The sequence below is a fragment of the Corvus hawaiiensis genome, chromosome 5 (genome assembly GCF_020740725.1).
Source record: "Corvus hawaiiensis isolate bCorHaw1 chromosome 5, bCorHaw1.pri.cur, whole genome shotgun sequence".
Classification (NCBI taxonomy): Eukaryota; Metazoa; Chordata; class Aves; order Passeriformes; family Corvidae; genus Corvus; species Corvus hawaiiensis.
The window spans coordinates 42,956,296-42,975,854 of record NC_063217.1 but is presented as its reverse complement, the minus strand read 5'-3'; the positions used below and the strand labels follow the sequence as shown (position 1 = coordinate 42,975,854).

Genomic DNA, 19,559 nt, shown 5'->3' with positions numbered 1-19,559 from the left:
ATCCCAGATGAATTTAGGGACCATTTTTCACTATGAGATACAGCTCCTGACAGAAAGTGTGTCCCATGTGGGAACACTGTGAAGGATGGAAAAACAGACCTCGAGACCTGGAATGACTCACTAGTCACTCCTAGTTCCAAAATAGTAATTTTGGAACTAGTAGTATGAGTATGTCAGCTCCTAGATCACTGCTCTGTCTGGTGGGCTTCCATGAATTTACAGATTCATAAGGTTGCTTATATGAAGTAATATATGGTACAGAAAATGGTTGCAATTTCTGGATAGTCAGTTCTTGGAGTAGAACTGCACTTAATGAAATTGTTCTTTTCTGGTCTGAGTTATTCTAACAAACATAAATTCAGATTTTCTGACAGCATCAGAGAAGTGTTGGCAGTAGGATAGTTCTGATGAATACTGTGTATTGCACTTAAAGAAAATTTAGAACTTAACTCTTGAAAGCAGTTAAGATCTATTCCTGACTGTGCACTCCGGTTAAGGCAAAAAATAACTGAAAATTCATGAAATAGAATGTTGTAATTCTCATTAAGTGCTCAATTTCCAAATTATGCCTTTTTTAAATGGTATATTCATAATGCATGGATGATGTCTGGGAATGTATTTTGCTGTATTAATATAACCTTCATAATACCTTTCAAGATGATGGAGCTTGCTTCTGTTTAAGGGTGATTATGCAGAAGCTCTAGCATACCCAGTTGGGTTACATCAGATAACACTGAGCAGTCTCAAGAAAATCCTTTGTTTGACTTCTTTTAATCAAGCAAGGGAGGAAAGAGAGTCAACAAATTAGTCACTCAGTAATTCCATTTCCCAGCACCCCCTTGGCAGGAATTGGCAATCTCTTCTCAAGGAGCTTGGAGAAAAAAAAAAGTCTTGCAGATCGGGAGCAGCTCCAGACGGTTTGAAATGGACTTCTTGTTAGGGTTTTAGAACGATCTCATTTTTATGCCATATTTCTATTGTTTAAATCTTTGTGTAGTTTTTTGCTAGGTGGAAATCAGCTGGTGCTTTTAGAAGAACATCTGTTGTAACGAGCAGTCTGAAATCTAGGATGCTGCATTGTTTTCACAGATGTAGCCTTTCTTCTAAGCTTTGTGCTCTCTCAATGTGCTTGATAGGTCATTGTGCACGCCTGGAGCTCTTTGGAGCCAGTATGCACCCTTGCCACAGAAGGTGTGACTGTTAAAGCACAGAGTGCTGTTCCCATCTACAAGGAGTCCATAAGTGACCTTCTGGAAAGATGCAGAAGTTGTACCAGGACAAGTTGTGTTATTACTTTCTGTCTCGTGGGAGAAGATGGGCTCCAGAGTCCTATGAACCATTACTTCCTTTCATCTCTAAAGGATGCTGTGGGATTAGAAAAGACCCATCTTAGTGTAAGCATCAGTCATGCTAGATTACTGTATTTGGTTTTGCTAATCTTACTGGTTTGAGTTGTTTGCTGGCTACACAGTGTCTGATTCCACTGAATGCTCTAGTATAGTTGTTGCTATTCTGGCTTCCATGTTGAGTTCAAAATGAGATTTTTTTTCCTGTGTCACTATATATGTATCTAAATAAGACTGGTGGGGTTGGTTCATTTGTTTGTTTGTGCATGTTTTTTGTCTGGGATTTGTTTTATTTTAAATAATGAACTCCCCCTTTCATTTGTTTAGACTGTCTTTCACCTTGCAGCCTTGCTCCTTTCTTTCTTTTTGTCCCTAGATAGCAAATAGCATCATGGCAAGTGTTCTGGCTTGCAGACAGCACTGTATGTCAGTATAAGATGATCCTAGTTCAGCTGAGTGTGGAGTGCACTACTGTCAGCAGTATTTCCTCTGGAAGTGCTCATGCTCTCAGATCAGTGTAACATTGCTAACAGGCAGCATTGCGTGCTCCTTTCCTCCTGCTTGAAATCCCTGCCCTCCAGTAAGGGTTCTGATTTGCATAATAGTGATTATCTCTTAATAGCTGGCAACTGTGTCAGTCTCCTGAACAGGCACAGAAGGCATCAGTGTTGTATAACACTATCATTTAGTCAATTTGCTGCTTTTTCCTAGATTCCTTCTGCTCCTAGCAAGCTTGCTGTATGTAGAGAGCATGCATGCCCTGTGTGTGCATACACACACATTTTGTTAAGCCTCGCTTCTTAGCATGTACATCTTATTGCAAAATTCTTAATCATCAGATGGGCAGGATGGGGACCTTTGTGTTCTCACATTGCCTTTCAAACTGCAGCTTTGCTCTTTAGTGCTAAGCTAAACAAGGGGGGAATAGAGGTCTAATCTCTTTGAATCTGGACCAGCATAATTGCTTTACAAAAAGAAAATGGGCCAGATTTTCCCTTCTTATCTCTTTCATGGCAGCACAGCCTGCCTCCTGAGTATACAAAGGAAAGAAATAAGCCTGTTTTAATTTTTTTTTTCATCTGGTAGTACAGTCTGGGGTCTGAGTCATGCTGTGGGGCTTTTTTTTTTGTTTGTTTTGGTTTGGTTTTTTGGTTTGTGGATGATATCACCAATAATAAAAGCTCTGCAACTGGAGCATTGCTGGAATATTTCATTCCTTTATCTTGTAACTGCATTGTCTTTGGAATACTAATTAATAAGGATAGCTAGCAAGGATAAATGCAAAATGATCATTTTAAGAAATGCAGGTACGATTAAAAAATGACTCTGTTTTCCAAGAGGCTGGTACTTCTATACTTAGTTACTAATAAACTAACTAGACTTTCAAATACATTGCTAATCCAAGAGCTACTTCCATAACATTGCTCTTAAAAAACATCAAGGCATTAGTATTTCTTCAGGAAACAAAATGCAGAGGATGTGTGCTTTTTCTCAAAAATGAGTAGCGTTGCTTTTCTTGTAACCGGAACATGATGTCTGCACTGACTGTAATTTGTCCTCTTTTTATAGATGGTGAATTGGTGTTTGAAAGTTATGTAGCATAGTCTTTCATTATGGTGAATGGGGAGTACTGCATGAAAATGCGTCCTGGATGGGATTTTAAGTCTCTCTGAGATTAACTACTGATAGAGCTTAATATAAAAATTTATACCTTGACCTGGTACTTTACAACTATTTTTTGTATATTTTCTAAATGAAGTATAAGGGCTTCACTGCCATGATGCATTAAGATGAGATGACTTTCTGTCTTACTGGGATTTTTACCATCTTTTGCTTCTATGTATTTCTATTATGTATGTAATTGAAAGGCAAGCTCTTTCAGTTGATGTGAATTGATAAGTTGAGTGAAGTGTTGATGAAAGGACAAATTTCTTTCACTGCAGTAAGTACGGGATACCAGTACTATGTAGAAGTCAGATTAGCATTTATTAAGTTATTTCCATAAGAAGATGGCAAAGTGGTAATACTTCTTGGCATTTTTCCACAATCTGTAGTATTCTGTAGGAAGGCTCTAGTAATGTTTGCAGGTTTTGCATGATTCTTACATATGAAGAATATTAATTTAGATCAAATGTGTTTGTTCAGCCTGATTCACTGACATGTAGGTTTTTCCTAGTTTGGGTGTAACGGGGGTCTTCTTTAACACATTTGGTTTTTTTTTAATAATACGTTTTTTTTTATTTCTCTTTCAGGCCTCTGTATCCCAACAAGATGACATTTATGTATTTGTTCTTCAGACCACTGCAATTGCTCCTTTTGTTTCTCTGGATGTAGGGAGTATAAAAGGCAGATTTAGTGATAATGGTTTCCTTATGACTGAAAAAAAGAAAACGGTTGTGTTTTATCCTTGGGAACCTACCAGTGTTGAAGAACTAGAAAGTTCACTAATCTTGACCTCTCTGCTGGACGTTGTCTGAGAATACTTCATTTCCTTCTAGATAAGGAGTGGAACAGGAGGAGGAAAAAAATTGGAGAATTTGACTGAAGTTGAAGCGACATACACTTTGAGCTGGCTGAAGAACATACTGTCCATTCCTGTCATGTGAATTTTAACTGCTGGTTCAATGTAAAAATACCAACAGCAAAGCTTACATATAATATATGTGGTTTATTGAAAGCACATCCATTTTTTTTTTCTAGTTTCACTGTGCTGTAATTTGAAATTCATTTTAAGATAACAGCAAGGTATGCTGGGGGCAAGGGAGAAAGACAGGGAGTGAAGCTGGGACTGCCGCCAGTAGGCCACTGAGCCCCTCCGTGGGCATGTTGCTAAACATTGGGCTTGTCTGTTGGACGTGGTTTGAAATGCAGCTGGGATCTTGCTGGGGTTCCACAAGGATCCTCTCTCCGTCCAAGCAAATATTAATTTTCTTGCAAAGCAGAATCAGCCTACAGTAGGTGGAGTTTCAACGAGCTCTACCGCTGATGTCCACTGGTGTTGTAAAAGCACCACGTGGGTGTTACTTGCTGGTGGTGTGGGGGGTCTGGAGCACGTGTGGGGGGAGCAACTGTGTGTTCCATTGGAGAACTCAGACTGGGGGTTGATTTCTTGCAGTGATCACAGTTTTAATGGGCAGAGAGATGAGCATGTTGACTGGTACTTTGGTGTTAACCAAAACCGACATACTCCTGAGCAAGAGGAAGAACTTAAAGATGAAAGGGAAATGATAAATGAAAGTTTCTTACAAATGCTTTATTGGGTCACCAAAACAACTAACTGTAGTTTCATCTGATTCAAAACTAGTCCTAGTTAAAAGAAGACATGAAAACAATCAAAATACGGATGTGTATGTACCAATGTTTATAGATTTTGTAAAATAAATAGGGAAAATGACAGTCATGAGTAAAACTTAACAAATGCAGGCATTGACAAAGGAAATTAAAAGTTAATCTGAGAGGCACCATGGGCCAACAATACCAGAACAATTCTTCCGTATTTTGGTGTCCTGGAATCAAAGTGGAATCAAAGCAGCAATAGAGTTGATATAAGGTAAGAATGAAAAAATGTGGAGAAGATATGATATGTACTGCTGCAGTGTATTAGGAAAAAGGGCAAGTTTGTTGATGTCTTTCTCTTACATTGATGGAGAAATGTTTCTTCCAGCCACATCTAGATAGAATTTCAAAATGGGACTTAATAGCGTTAAATAAATAAAACTTCAAAGGAATCACTTGTTTAAAGACAATCAAGAGGCCTATTTGGAGGTCAGTGGTATTTGTTCATCTCAGCTTATGAGTGAAGTTTGAGATATTTAGAAAAGAGCTTTTGGATTGCTAGAAGCAAAACCCGTGAATTTGGATAACTGTGACCTTGTCTAGCTTGTCACAATTTTTAGGCAAAATCATGGAAGAAATTATGTGGTACATGATTAATAAGTGATGACGTGGCTATGCAACTAAAGTCTACCAGCACAGTTCCATAGAACAGCATTCTATTATTTTTTTTCCCCTGTTCCTTTCTGCAATTACCAGATTGACATAACAAGGTTTGGGCAATTTTTTTGATTATTGCTGGTTTTGAAGGTCAGAAGCTCCCTAAGGAGTTGGTCCGTTCTTTCTCACTGGAAAGCTTTAATTCAGCACTGCGTGCCATTATGAAAGATTAGCAATTGCTTAAGCCAAATGCTTGAACTCAAAACAGAATTTAATGGGCAAGGTTGACTTCCATTATTGTCTTAATATCCTTAATATGTTCTTTTGGTTTCCTGGTGTTGTAGTAGGTGTGTATTTATAGAAGCTGCTCTCTCGCCATGCAGCAGTGGCTGTAACATGTGCTTTGGTTAACCATTTCCCCTTCGTACTTTCGCAGTGGCATCCTGTGCTGTACTTGGTTACGTTGTTCTGCCTTTGTCTCAGATCAGGGCAGAGATAGGAAGGCAGCACTCCTACCCAGCACTCCTGCGTCACATCCATCTTCCCAGCTGAGTGTTGTTGCAGCTATGGCAGTACCTGTATTCCCAGTTCTATCTAATGGGGGTTTGGCAGCAGGAGCGTTGGGAGGAGCATTTGGTAAGTGTTGTGGTGCTTGTCCTCAGTGTCATTACATTATTGGTGGCAGCAGTAGAGGGGACTGGAATCGTCAGTGTTCTTTCAGTATGCTGCCTTGCAATGTCTTGTTCAAGGACCAGTGAATTTGCTTGTGCCAATGGCCTTTGTTTGCTCCTGGGCCCCCTCTGGGCTGTTCTCCACTGATGGCAAAAGCAGCAGCCAGAGTGTCCCACAGCCATGACAAATGCCCTTCCAGACCAGAACCTGAGAGCAGGTTTGGGAAGAGCACTGTATGGTGTTGGCTAATCTGTTGTCATAAAAGTGTTCTCTGACTGAGATTTGGCTCTGAACCCATTCTGGGCATGCAGAGGCCATCCTGAGCTTTAGAGGGCACCTGTTTGTTCGTACTTTCTGCCACACAAGGAGGATGTATTTTGCTCCAGTTTACTGGGGCATGTCCTTGGAAGCTTTTTCAAGTTCTGCATCTTCTCCAGGAAAGAAGCATGCAAATGTAGCTAAAAGTTCCTCTCTAAGTAAGTGTTCATAGTTCTCTGTCAGTCTTTTCTTGTTACCTGCTGTTGGCATACCTTGTGGCCTGGACAAGTTTTCTGCCTTAGAGGCACATCTTTCTTCAGTACTTTTACTTCTGTTAGTTGCCTTTTGGTTTTGGAGCTGTGTAGCAGAGACCATTTCAGTGACTTGTAGCAGTGTCAGGAGCAGAGAAATGGGCCAATGAGTTTCTTATTTTCAGTACAGGAGAGCTGGGTTTGAAACTTACAAGCCAGCCTTTATATTGTCAGAATCACTGTTCGCTTTCTTACCCACTTAGGGAACCAGGAACTCATGGTTTGAAATTTTCAGGACAGGTTTCAGTCCAAGAGTTGTGTTTACATGTCCTTTCCAGTCAGATGTTACAAGGTAGCGAAACGAAACCACCAATTTAGTTTAATTAGTGTGGAAAACCAAAACTTAGATGAAAAAAGGCCATTTCTGTAAGAAGTAGAGTCAGTCAGTAGAAATGTGTAAGTACCTGATTTAATCATTAGTGTGATGCTGCTCTGTGCATGTGTGTGCTGCTGACTCCACTGGAATGCTGGCGAGTGCACAGGTTAACAGGTGTGAAGTCTGTCCCAAGTGTGTTCCCTTGCAGTATGTAATGGAGGCCACTGCTCTGCTAGTGCTCTTCTGCATTGCACATGGCAAGCGTGGCTGGATGGCTGAGAAATCCTACAGCAGTTGGGTTTAAATGAGGCCATGGGAAACCTCTGCAGGCTTGAAATAAGAGACATACTCCAGCCTGGCTCTAAGTGGGACATCAGGCTGCTTCATAATGCTGGATGGAGAAAATCAACTACTTGGTAACTAACTTGTGTTATCTTTGCTGTAGCTGTAGGAATCTTTTGAAGCCAGCAAAAGTTTGGACTGGGCTGTTGGCCATTACTCTAGAACTGCTCCATTTCAAGACGTGATCATTCAGAAACACCAGAAGCTGTGGATGGTGGGTGAGTATTGACCACTGCACCCTGAGCTAACAAATGGGCACCACCATTCCTGTCACTTTGCTTGGGGGAGGCAAGGAGAGTGGCTCTTTTTCCTTAAATGCATGGAAAAAGCATTTTACTTTCCACAACAGTTTCCAATTTTACTTTTCCAAAGGAGAAAAGACAGTTCATACACCACTGCATGTAGGTAAGATTCTGTCTCAGTTTGAGACAAGTTTAGGAGGAAAAACACTTTGAAATGAATGTGTCCTCTAAAGAAGACAGGTTTTGGCACTCCCTCCCTCACCAATACAAAAGGAATTTCTTGGATGAAAGTGAAAACAACTATTTATTTAACAAACAAAGTGCCCGCAGGGCATGGGGAAAAAATGAGTAATTGCTGAAATACTAAACCTCCTGGGTGTGGAGAAAGCTGGTGGATTTAGAGTTCCCTCTGTAGCTGGCTCGGCCCCTGCTGAGGTCCAAGGCTGGGATGCAGCGTCCCTGCAGCCTTCCTGCTGGTCCACGGCTTCCGATGATCCAGTTCTCGGATCACAGCTAGGCCGAACAGTTCCAGGAGAACTGAAGTTACCGGAGAATTGCTCTTACAGGACTGGGAAAACTTCTTGCCTCAGCTAACAAAAAAGAAGGTAGCTAAAAGCAGGAATGTACTCTCTGCTGCTGCAAGCAGAGCTGAGCAACGTGAGGGAGCGTGTGTGAGCTTGAACACAAGCCACGCTGAGGAATTCGCCTGGCTTCCCCCCGCTCCTTCTCTCGGACCCAGCTTAAAGCTGCGGGACCCATTTCTGGGCATAAAGCAGATGATAGGGGAATACAGTATTGACCTAAAATCACCCCACAACAGACTGTTGTCCTTCCTGCAGTCCACAGAATCTCAGAATGCCGCCCAGAACTTCTACTACCAGTGATTTCCCAGTTTGTAAATACATCCCAAGATGATGCCAAGAAACTTAGAGCTGTGGCAGCCAATCTAAAATCAAGGGCAGTCTAACTTTCTGTATAATTCATTTTACGTCAAATGTAGAGAAGATCTCTAGTGATCTTTGTCACAACTTTTGTTGCATTCCACAATTTCTGATGTTTATTACTGCAGTACAGTAGCAAAATAATGGAGCGAGCTCTATTCCACTGCAAGTGCAGATTCAGGTTAGAGATTTCTCTCTATGTCAGGTGTAGACAGAAGCTCTCAGGCTGATTCAGCTGATTCCTGGATTCTTTCTTTATTCCATCAGACCTGCAAAATGGGAATGGCACTTCCTATCTTGGCAAAGAGGTGTAAAGATAAATTTGTGTGTGAGGTGAGCAGATCTCATGGTGAGGTCCATGAACATATCTTGATAGTTACATGACATGAACACATTTGCTTTAAGTGTTTAAGACTTGGCATTGCTTACACTTTCTCTTGCTAAGCCTCTTTCCTCTGTCTGCTACCTGCATCCTCACACCTGCAAGGAGCCTGACCTTTTCCCATCAGTGCAAGAATCATTGTACAGGATGACCATTACTACTATGAAAAAAGGTCAAGCAAAAAGAGTAAAGCTGTGTGTTCTAACATTTTCTTCTAACTGAGCTGCTTGCAGTAAACGGGTTTGCTCTGCCATACACAAATGTCTCTTAGTAGGTGTCTTGCCACTTTCTGTAGTGTGTCCTACACTTGTTGTTATGTTCTAACTCCTACTCTTGCCTAGTTCTAACACACTGTGTGGCTTGCCTGCAACACATACTTAAGATGCAGAAGGTTAATGCAGGTAGGAAAAGTTGTCCTGTTACGTGACTCAACTGTAAAAATTTAGTGTTCCATTTTGAATTACTGGGAATACTTTTAAAATTAGTATTTTTCTATCTCTAAACAAAGGGAAAAAAAACCTAAAAGGACTAAAGCCTTTTTTATTAAGTACACTGAGACTGAGAAGCTGCCAGACTGCCATTTAAAGCACTTCAATACACAGGACCTAGGGGACCTGCTGTGTATGATCACTAACCTGATAAACAGCTATTATGCAACATCTGGTCATGAAGTGCTTTAATGAAATACAGATCCAGGTGTCTTCTGGTGGTTTAAAAGCAGAGCTGGTCAGAACTAAAGCTAAAAGGTATGAATAAACAGCCAGGGTGCCCTGGTGTCCTGCAGGATTGTAGAAACCCCAGTTAAAATCTCCGCCAGCCCGCTGAGCTGTGCTGGAAATTCTGTGGAAGCAGAAGGTGTGTTTTACTTGGACAGCAGCTCTACTAGGGCTCAAAAAGCCCCTCTACCCCTGGAATATGAGAACCTTTGCCTGTTTCTATTACTGTTGGAATACAAAGAGAACACCGGAGAAGTACATTAATTGAACAAAAATCTGTATGTGTTAGACACTGCTTAGATGTGGGTTATACATACTAGAACTGAAAGAAAGAATGGCATTTTTACTATAATTCGTCTTCTCTGGAAGCAATTAACATTCTCAGTAATTCAGCTGGATATAAAATTAGTTCACAAGTTCATTACTCATTGTTTAATTCATTACAGCAACTACTGCTCTAAACATTAAGCATTCTCAAGGTTTATCTTGATTCATTTTCTCAGGAGTGACACCCAGGTTACTGAAGACTGAGCTGAGCCAAGAACCACCCTGTCAATGCTCCATCTTTGTCCCACAAAAACTGGCTATGAGTGCCAATGCTGCTGCTCTTTGCTTTTTTCATGATGAACTCCGGTGCCTGTTCTGTTCAGTTGGGCCAACATCAGTAACAGTACACTCACCATCTCAGATTTGATGTCAGACCAGAAGAAACACTGCTCATGAGCACAGTTACTACAGGAGTTTCTAGATAGTTCTCCTCTGGGCTTTGTCAGAGATTTGCTGAGACACTAAAGAGTTGGTTTCAGTGTAAATGATTCTCTGTTGCCTTAAGGATGAGAACTAAAACAAGGCAGAGGCTTTAATCCCAAAGCACAGCTGCTCAGCAGTAGCTGATGGTCCTGCTCTCCCACCATAAAAGATACTTTAGCTTTAAGACAGGTGGCTTGCAACCCTTCATTTATTTTAGTGCTTGGAAAGCAGCATGATCTTGTATCAATGCCTAAAACTGATAGGCTAAATTTTCAATAACTCTACTTGAAAGGTAATGTAAAAATCACAGCAGGCACAGACAGGAGAATTAATTTTGGGGTTTTATTATAAAAGTAAAATAAAAATAAGCATTTAAAAAGCACGATTTTTCAAAAGGAACAGATACAAAAAAACTATTTACAAGTAGGAAAATGCCAAACTTGAAAAAATTTTTGGATAAGAGGCACCAAAGTTAAGTTTAAATACATTATTTGAAATATACAAGATTCTTTTCGGGTTCTCTTTTTTCTCTGAGTTGTCACTGTTGTGATTAAAGTCATGATTTTTCTTTGCCAGCTACTTTATGAGCTGGTTTCATGCAACTGTGCTGCAACAATTATGAAGAGAGCAGCTAGAAACTGTATCCTCCGATTGTTCTATGTGCTTAACCTCTTTAGTAAGTAAGTTTGTATTACGCATTACAAATTTCTTTTTCATCTGTAAAAGAAAATCCTCCCAGACCAGGAAAACAGTCAGTCTTTCATAGCGTCCAGTCCTGTGTATTAATGCAGCAGTGGAGCCCTGCTTATTGTAAATGGCTTGTAAATGAATACAATTGAAGGAAGCAATGGCTAGAAGTCACGTGCTGCAGTTGCCATTGGTTCAGGTGGGATTCTTCCAGTGCACTTTTGGTTGTGAGTTCACTTCCCTCTGGCCAGGATGACGCTGATGTAATTTGAAATGTGCCATTTGTTCCTGCAACTGCATATTGCTAATTGAACATCACTACTCAGCTATATAATTGCTATGCCCTGAACTGTCATGTCCATAGCCCAGGGCCATTTTGCCAAGTGTTAGTGAGGACTTGCTGTTCAGAGAGTCTGAATAAGTGAAACTCAGCTTGCGGAAGGAGGTCTCCACACCGCTGTCACATGTGCTTTCAGGGTCTTGAAATCTGCTATTACAGAGCTCACCTGAGGGACAGAGAAAAGGGAAACATTATCATTTGTGTGGCTTGAGCAAGGTTGCTTTAAGAAAAGCCTAAGGAATACAAACCAACAGGATTAAAGCTCTTCTATAGGAAAATAACATGAGGTATTATAATAGGAAAAGCTGTGCTGAATGTTTCCAGGCCACCAAAGCATGTGATCTGATGTACTGCTGGCAGAGATCAACTTGCAGCTGGAGCTTGATGGGATGAGAAGCCTGGTGCTCTGCTGACGCTAATGGTGTCACTGCACTCTGGTCAGGACTCTTGTCTGGCTATGGCAGTTGCAGGGCAGAAGGTTCTCAGAGTCACACTGTGCAAGTGTACAGCTCCAGGATGAGGCTCCTAAAACTTTTAATTCATGTTATGTCAACTTAGAGATTTCTTTTTGAGACAAATACTTGAAGAGTTGCATGCAGTAAGTGACCCCAAAATAGGAACAAGTCAGCAGCATCTTTCACCTGTGAAGGATCCACAGAAGGAGTGCCTGACTGGAAGAGGTCAGTATCCGAGCTGAAGGTATGCTGTGGGATCAGTGTGACTAAAGCAGTGGTGGCATCTTAGAGGTAAGTCTTGTTTATCTAAACAAACATCTTAAAATAAACAATGTGATGCCCTCCATTCATGTTGCAAAGGAGCAGAACACCTCTTACCCTTCACAATGAATCTAAAGGGGCAATATGTGTACAAGCACACTTCTGGGTGGGTGTGAAGGTTTATTCCATGACTGACCAGTTTTCTATAGAGAATAAACTGGCAATGTTAGACCAGAATGGAGTGACTGGGACGTTTCTTTTTTCTTTCCAGAAATAACTACAGTATTTTTTTACAGGGTGTAAGGATCCACATTAGGGTACAAGCAGCACTACTGGTGTTTGAACAGGAAAAAACAAAGGTTTTTTTTACTAAACCTGGCCAGGCAATGACTGAACATCCCTGATGACAAACTTCTCACAATCTCTCTTTTTCTCTTAGTAGAGTTCCCTGCCCAAAAACACTGTAGGACCTCCATCTGAGGATGCTCAGAACTCAACTGGATGTAACATGGGAAACCTCATGTAATGTTCCACTGGCCCTACTCTGAGCAGGTAGTTGGCCAGCAGGACTGCTTGAGTCCTGTGTAACCTAAGCCATCCCCAATTTCTCTGCCTACAGAACACTGTGGAAGGAGAAATTTAATACCAAAGTCTTACGGAGAAGTTTAGGAGCCCAAAACATTTTTCATTATCCAGTAATGAGGGGCGAAAAAAAGTCAAAAGCTAATGGCACTTGTACATGCCTAGGAGGTAATTGCCTACATTCCCAGTACATCACCATTAGCAAATGGCAGGTGTCTGGTTTTAGCAGAAGGCAGCAGTATAATGAATACCATGATGCAGGTATGCTGATTCAAGTGGTCCATTTTCCCTCTCTCTTCTAGGCCTAGCAGCTGTCTGTGATGAGAGGGGTCATGCTGCCATAAAATATTTCTGAAACCAGTAAGCAGGTGAAGCAGTGTGTGCAAGAAGGTATGCAATCTATCAGCAGTCCTAGATAGAGTGGGGAGGGAGAACTGAAAAAAAGTCCTAAATAAATCTCTTCATATTTTGCTGTCAATTTTACCTGTCTCTCCATTTGCAAAGGTGAGCGATGATGATGAGGGAAGAGCTTTTGCTGTACTGTCCTCCAGGGGAGAAAGTCTGCGTGAGCTGGATAGTGCTTCCTGAATTACTTCTATGGCTTCTGTGTGATCCATCTGTCTCAAAGCAGTGATGAGCTCCTGAACTGTACCACCAGAAACCTGCAAGAGCAGACATCAGATGCTCAGCATCATCCAGGCTGGCTAAAACTGCAGGGCTGCACTGTCTCACCGTGCAGGAGGACAAGGTTCTCTGCATGTCTGAATGTTCTTTGTAACTTGTTATAGCACATTACCTCATAGTTATCCAGCAGAGTTTTCGATGGGGAAGGACTCAACCTGAAGGCATTATTAAGTATGCCAAGACCCAGTTTTTGTGCTAGGGTGGACCAGTTTTTGGTCGGATCAGGCAATTCCAATAGCTTGTAAAGCTGCATCTTGGAACTCTCACTCAGCTCTCTCAAATGTCCTGGGGAACAGAGAAATATATTAATTTATTATTTATACAAATCATGCACCAATTCATTTTAAAGCAGAAACAAAGCCAAACTGAAGACTGTTTCAGAGTCCAATCCCAGCATTTACAAATGTCTTGCTGCAATACTGAAAATGTACTCCATGTCCTTGAGACCTCTTAAGGGAATCATGCTCATTCTGTGAGTGAGGGGGTGGGAGGGCACCTCTTCTCTCTCACGAGCTCAGTTACAAGCCATTGCAGGACAATGTCTTCTCACCACTACAGTTTCAGTACTCAATTACTAGAGGGATATTGTCAATTCTTTATAGGTGTTACCTTGTGTCAGTAAGTCCTCCAAAACCTCTGCTGACTCGTAGGGTTTGCCATTCAATATGTCATACACCTAAGAGAATACGTTAAAGTCAGTATTTAGCAGAAACCTGGTTAGTGTCCTTTAAGTCTCAGCAGTGTGGTATAAAGCCCTAATTCCATCTGTAAATCAGCATTTTTTTCCTCTCCCAGGTTCAGTATGACTCAGGATACTGTAGAAAACCTGTGCTAAACTTTAGCGAAAAATCTTGAGAAGTTAATCTCCCTTTACCTTAAGCTGTGTCACCTGGCAACTATTTTCAAGACACAGAGGAAGCCTTGGCAGTAAATAAATGGCAGAAGCAGTGGCTAAGCAAGGAGTTGCTGCCTGTCTGCAACTAGTCATTTAAAATGAAGCCTGGGTTAGATTTTCACCTAAGGCTGGTACCACTCCCCAGCTCCAGATGATTAGAGATGCTGACTGCTTGTCCTTTACACTCACACCAAACCAAATGCACAGTAATCAGCTTAATCACTGTTGGGGGAGAACACAGGAGTGCATCTTCCCATCACACACAGGCTGCAATTCTGAAGAACACTCAGCAAAGAAACCCACTGGAGAGTGAGCCTTCAAACACAAGCTGCCCACCCAGCTAAATACTTTCCCACACTGAAGACTGTACTGCAACTACTTGAAGAACTGCTTGGTCATTTCTGTTCAGCAGCATTACTCTGTAGCTTTCTTCCAGTGCTGTTTCATCAGAGGAGTTTTATGGCTGAATTAGCCTAATTTTTGATGGCAAATTAGTTGAATTAATTGAAATAATTGTGGATGCAGTGAAAGGAGCTGGCTGAGAGAGCTGAGCTGTCCTTTATAATTAGAAAAAAACCAACAAAAAACTGAAAGAAAAAACAGACCACATACCTCACAATTGGCTGCCATATCCAGTGGTGTTGTTCCAGGCACAATCCCTTCATCATCTTGATCATCTTTCACATCATCTAGATCAAACAATGGCTCAAAGTTCTCAATGTGAGGATTTGCACCTGAAGAACAAGTGGGGGGTGGGGGGGGGAAATCAAAGAAAGGGCTTCAAGTTGCTTCTCAACGATATTTAAAATAGGCATTCTATGTACTGAATGGCAAATCAGCTAATTTAGCTATTCCAGCTAAATGATATTTGATACTAAGCTAGCAAGTAGCACTGTTTATCAATTACATTTAAATGCTGTCACATCTCTGTATAATGCTACTCTCCATTATAAAAAGGGGGGGAAAATGACAAGCAGAGCATTAGGGTGCAAAGAAAGAGCTCTGGTTGTATCAACTGACTTCCAGTCCCATCCTGCCTCACACAGCACAGCACGAATGTGATGAGGTGATGGTGTGGTGCTGCTTTTTAGTGTCAGAGAAAGTGGGGGTGTTTTTAAAAGACCAAGCAGACAGCCTCAGCAATGGGAGGCTTGGGCTTCCATTTCAAATGAGAAAAATCAGGTTTAAATACAATTGACAAAGTTCCAACAAATACTCCAACCTAATTCTTCCACAGTGACAGCAAATAGGAGACACTTACAAGCTCATGCTTCAGTGATGGGGTGTTTTTTTGGCTTTTTTGTTTCTAAAGCAGTCCAACACTTATCCCAGATATATATAAAAGTCTCTTCTCCACTTCTTCAGCTATAAAAGCTACAAAAGAATCAAAGAACTTCCCAAAGTCCTCCAGAGATTTTTTTGGACCAACATAATTTGCCTTTCTAGCCATTAGATGGTGCTGAAGAGTGATTAGTATAGCATCTCAGAGCAGGACTTTCTGAGGAAATTCAGACCTTCGTGCTTTTAACATCTGACTTCCTCCATCCATTAAACAAGTTCACTGGCACATTCTCTCCAGCTTGCAGCCTTCTAACTTGAATTGTCACTGTGAAAGTAAACTCTACAGCAAAGATCTATTTCCATACCTGCTGCTTTGAGAACTGCTGCCAATTTTGTTGAGCCCCTTCCAGCTGCTATGTGAAGTGGAGTTGTCCCATCATATGTAGTACTGTCCACATCTGCATCACCCTAAGTTTTTATTGAATGGCAAAAAGAAAAGAAATCTGTACAATGCAGCTGCAGAGGCTCATGTCAGCACAAACAATGCTACTGTGTGAGTAAGCACCATTCCATGCCTGGTTGCATAAAAACTCTAATTGCTGCCTGAAAAGAAGGAATTAGAAAGTAACTACAACTGTCTGCATGCATATGGTGGGTTGTGTGCTCCAGTGTTAGATGTATATATCCAAATAGGTCAGGTAGATAAAAGCCACTGTGCATTCCCTGTAAAAGTTCTGCCCATGACCTGAGTGGTGTGCACAGAATCCTGCCTTGCTGCTGCTCATCAGAAGGGCAGCCAGGCTGGTGGCACATCCATGCATGAACACTGAGGAAAGCTACTGCAGCCAGCTAGGGCGTGTAGAATTAAGGATACCAGGATCGAGGTGTTAGAGATGAGACAAATATTTATAGATTGCACAACTGCATCTCTATGTACATCTCTGTACATGTTCTACTTCACACAGAAGAAGAGATGAACATGTTCATGAGTAACTACAGTGCCTGCCAGGATTACTCAGTACAAATTATACATGGCATATGCAGTCAGGTTAGGGTCACAAACTCTACAGTCCTCAACTTGGGCAAAAGATTCACCAGCAATGCTGAACAAAACAGTAACATTACTAGTAATTTTGCCATTATACCAGTTCAAGTAATCTAGTCAATAAACAGGAACCTCCCCCCCTTACTCCCGCTTTTCTGAAGCACTCAAGGATTGTCAACAGCTTTTAAATTTGTAATTGAAAGGACCTGGGAGAAAGAAATTCTGCCCTTACCTCAAGCAAAAGGCAGCCTGCCAAAGGGATGTTCTCTTGTTCAACAGCCAAATGCAATGCAGTTCGTCCAGATTTTTGTTCCTGAGTATTGACATTAACTCCAGCAGCAATCAGCTGTTTGAGGCAGGACATGCTATTTGCCATCACCGCCATGTGAATTGCACTGAGACCTACACAAAACAAAATCCATCCACCATCATGTGCGTTAATATTTTTATAATTCAGAAATACCAGAGTAATGGGTTTTGAAGTGAGAGACTTCTAAAATGAGTTACAGTTACTGTACTTACCTGAGCAGAAGTAACATATTTTGCCTGCTTATACACTAAAAGATGATAGAATCATAGAATTGTTTGGGTTGGAAAGATCATCTAGTTCCACCCACCTGCCGTGGGCAGGGACACCTTCCACCAGACCAAGCTGCTCAAAGCCCCATCCAACCTGGCCTTGAACCTACTTTCAGGAATGGGGCATCCACAGCTTCTCTGGGCAACTTGTTCCAGTGTCTCATCATCCTCACAGTGAGGCATTTCTTCCTTATACCTAATGTAAATCTACCCTCTGTCAGTTTAAAGCCATTCTACCTTGTCCTATCCCTACATGTCCTTGTAAAACACCTCTCCAGCTGTCCTTTAGGCCCCCTCTTCAGGTACTGGAAGGTGCTGTAAGGTCTCCCCAGAGCCTTCTCTTCTCCAGGCTGAACAGCCCCAGCTCTCCCAGCCTGTCTGCAGAGGAGAGGTGCTCCTCCAGCCTTCTGAGCATCTTCATGGCCTCCTCTGGCCCTGCTCCAACAAGCCCATGTCCTTCTTATTTTTGTTGGGGGCCTCAGACCCTAAGGGAGTACTCCAGGTGGAGGCTCAGGATGAAGAAAATGATGTTAATAAATATGTTCTTTGTGCATAAATTGGAACTTGGAGAGTCAAAACCATATAAGAAAAAAAAGAATCAAGATTACAAGATGGAACAGAAGGCAGGAACTACAGAGCTCACCAAGAGCATCTCTTTGCCTCAAGAGAGTAGCGTTAAAAATAAAATCTGCATCTTGATACTAAACATGTAGGTACCCCACACTGGCCCCATCTGCTACTGAACACCTCTTCTAGAAAGTGGTCTGGGGAGTAAGTGGTGTATTTTAGTGTCATCCTGCTGTAAGGTCACACTGACCTGACACCTCAAGAATACCTGCACCAGAAAGATAATAGAAAACCTTTTCTTTTAAAAACCAACAAACCAACCAAAACCCAACCAACCAAAAAATCCCCTCTCTCTCTGAGGAGGTTTTTTGAATCCACAATGACAATTTTAGGTCAGATATTTTACAATCTATTAGAGCAGGAGTACTAAATTGAAGTCTCCTGTGCACTGAAAAATGGAAGAACTGTCTGTGGTTATTTTACAGGCTCTAATTCTGCATGGTCACAAAGTACCAGATACAAAACTAAATACTAGTCCAGAAACTATTTCTAAGGGGATTTCATTCGCTAGACAGGAGGAAACATTTTCTTCTGGGGGGATTTTTTAAAAAACACAATGGTGGCATAAGGAACAAGGCGAACACAGTGCTTGAGGTTCTGAGACATAGAAGAGAATGTACACTGACAAAAATTCAAATCCATACTGTGCCACGTGACCATTACCAATCTTTCTGTTCTGTATAATTAGAAAGCTGACACATCTGTGGTCTCTCATCTGTGCCTGCAGGCATATAAAAATGAAAGACAGCATATGCAAAATGGGGAAAGATGTTATTTTCAAGGTCTGTATCTACCTGTGTAGAAACATGGTGTTGGCAGGAATTAAGGTGTGTTTGTCTAGTAGGTCAGTGTAAAATACAGCCATTATCTTTCCATACCTTCTCCATTGGGAAGGTTGACCATCGGAGATACCCTCTCATGCTTGAGGAGTAGACTCAGAATCTTGTCATCTCCTTCAGTAGCAGCTAAATGTAAGACAGAATTGCCGTGGCGATCCAGAAGGCTGACATCTGCTCCAGCCTTCAGCAAGTCTTCCACCACCTTTGCCTGCTTTGTGATTACTGCCAGGTGCAGGGGGGTCTGCAAGTGACAGAAGCAAGCCATGAGAAGATAAGCCACAATTACATCATTTCTGCAGAAATCTCTGAAACTCATAAAAGCTCCTAGTGTGAGAAGATGTTACACCACTCCAAAGCCAACAGAAAATAAAAGCTTGCATATGTGTACATTCTTTTCTACTGAACACTACAAATAGGGTTTCTACTTACTGGAAATAAAAGCTGCCTTGCCACTGTCAGCAGTTGGACTTTGAGAGGAACAAAGATGTTGGCTACTCTATAAGCCAGGGCACTGACCTGGCTATTTGAGCATTGCAGTGCGAGGTACTCGGGAAATGAGATAATCCCTGTGGCCCCCACACACTGTAACCCTGCTTCCAGCTGCCCCATCGCCATGTTCCTACCACGGTGGGAGCACATTTGCTTTCCAGGTCCTGCTCAGACCTGCCTTTAGCAATGAATCTCATTTAGCAATGCTCTCATTTTGCTCCCGAATCAGAGATTTGCAGCCATGGGCATAGGAGTTCCTTATCCCTCAAAATGGCTGCACAGAAAAGAAGAAAATTCTGCAGTTCTGTGCATTTGTCAAACTGCAGAACAACTGTGCATTTATGCAGTGTGTGTTGAAGTAGCTGATCCTGCACATTGCCCATTTCTGCGCACCTGCAGCACTGAGCAACTCTCAGGCTGAGAGGTTTTGGGACCTTCCAAAGGTTGGTTGCATACTGCATTCTTGTCAGTCTTGCTTCTGAGCAGCATCACACAGACCATACTCAGAAATGCATGTGTTTAAACAGTAAGCATTCTAGTGAGCTCTGGGGAATCGTATTTCCAATACTAAAATAATTTAAAAATT

General features: G+C 41.6%; 2 protein-coding genes and 1 long non-coding RNA gene across 8 annotated transcripts in view; 2 read left to right on the top strand and 1 right to left on the bottom strand.

Annotated features, from left to right (window-relative positions):
• MANBA (mannosidase beta) overlaps positions 1–4,028 on the top strand; it is a 54,756-nt gene extending 50,728 nt beyond the window's left edge. For all 3 annotated transcript variants that reach the window (XM_048303432.1, XM_048303431.1, XM_048303430.1), the window contains exons 16-17: positions 1,137–1,394; positions 3,599–4,028. In XM_048303432.1, coding sequence (XP_048159389.1) covers positions 1,137–1,394; positions 3,599–3,823 — 483 coding nt within the window. In that variant the 3' untranslated portion in view covers positions 3,824–4,028. The remainder of the gene's footprint in view (positions 1–1,136; positions 1,395–3,598) is intronic.
• Positions 4,029–5,921: 1,893 nt separating this feature from the next.
• On the top strand, positions 5,922–15,680 carry LOC125325892. The gene is made up of 4 exons (XR_007203599.1): positions 5,922–7,396; positions 8,629–8,694; positions 9,963–12,924; positions 13,039–15,680. It is a non-coding gene; the product is annotated as an uncharacterized LOC125325892 (long non-coding RNA).
• Positions 10,093–19,559, bottom strand: part of NFKB1 (nuclear factor kappa B subunit 1) — a 58,400-nt gene continuing 48,933 nt past the window's right edge. For 3 of the 4 annotated variants that reach the window (XM_048303427.1, XM_048303428.1, XM_048303426.1), the window contains exons 17-24: positions 18,524–18,725; positions 16,672–16,841; positions 15,760–15,862; positions 14,726–14,847; positions 13,828–13,894; positions 13,331–13,503; positions 13,019–13,196; positions 10,093–11,402 (exon numbers count right to left, since the gene is read on the bottom strand). In XM_048303427.1, the coding sequence (XP_048159384.1) occupies positions 11,215–11,402; positions 13,019–13,196; positions 13,331–13,503; positions 13,828–13,894; positions 14,726–14,847; positions 15,760–15,862; positions 16,672–16,841; positions 18,524–18,725 (1,203 nt within the window). In that variant the 3' untranslated portion in view covers positions 10,093–11,214. Of the gene's footprint in view, positions 11,403–13,018; positions 13,197–13,225; positions 13,504–13,827; positions 13,895–14,725; positions 14,848–15,759; positions 15,863–16,671; positions 16,842–18,523; positions 18,726–19,559 lie in introns of those variants that run through there. The other variant, XM_048303429.1, reaches the window with a different exon arrangement.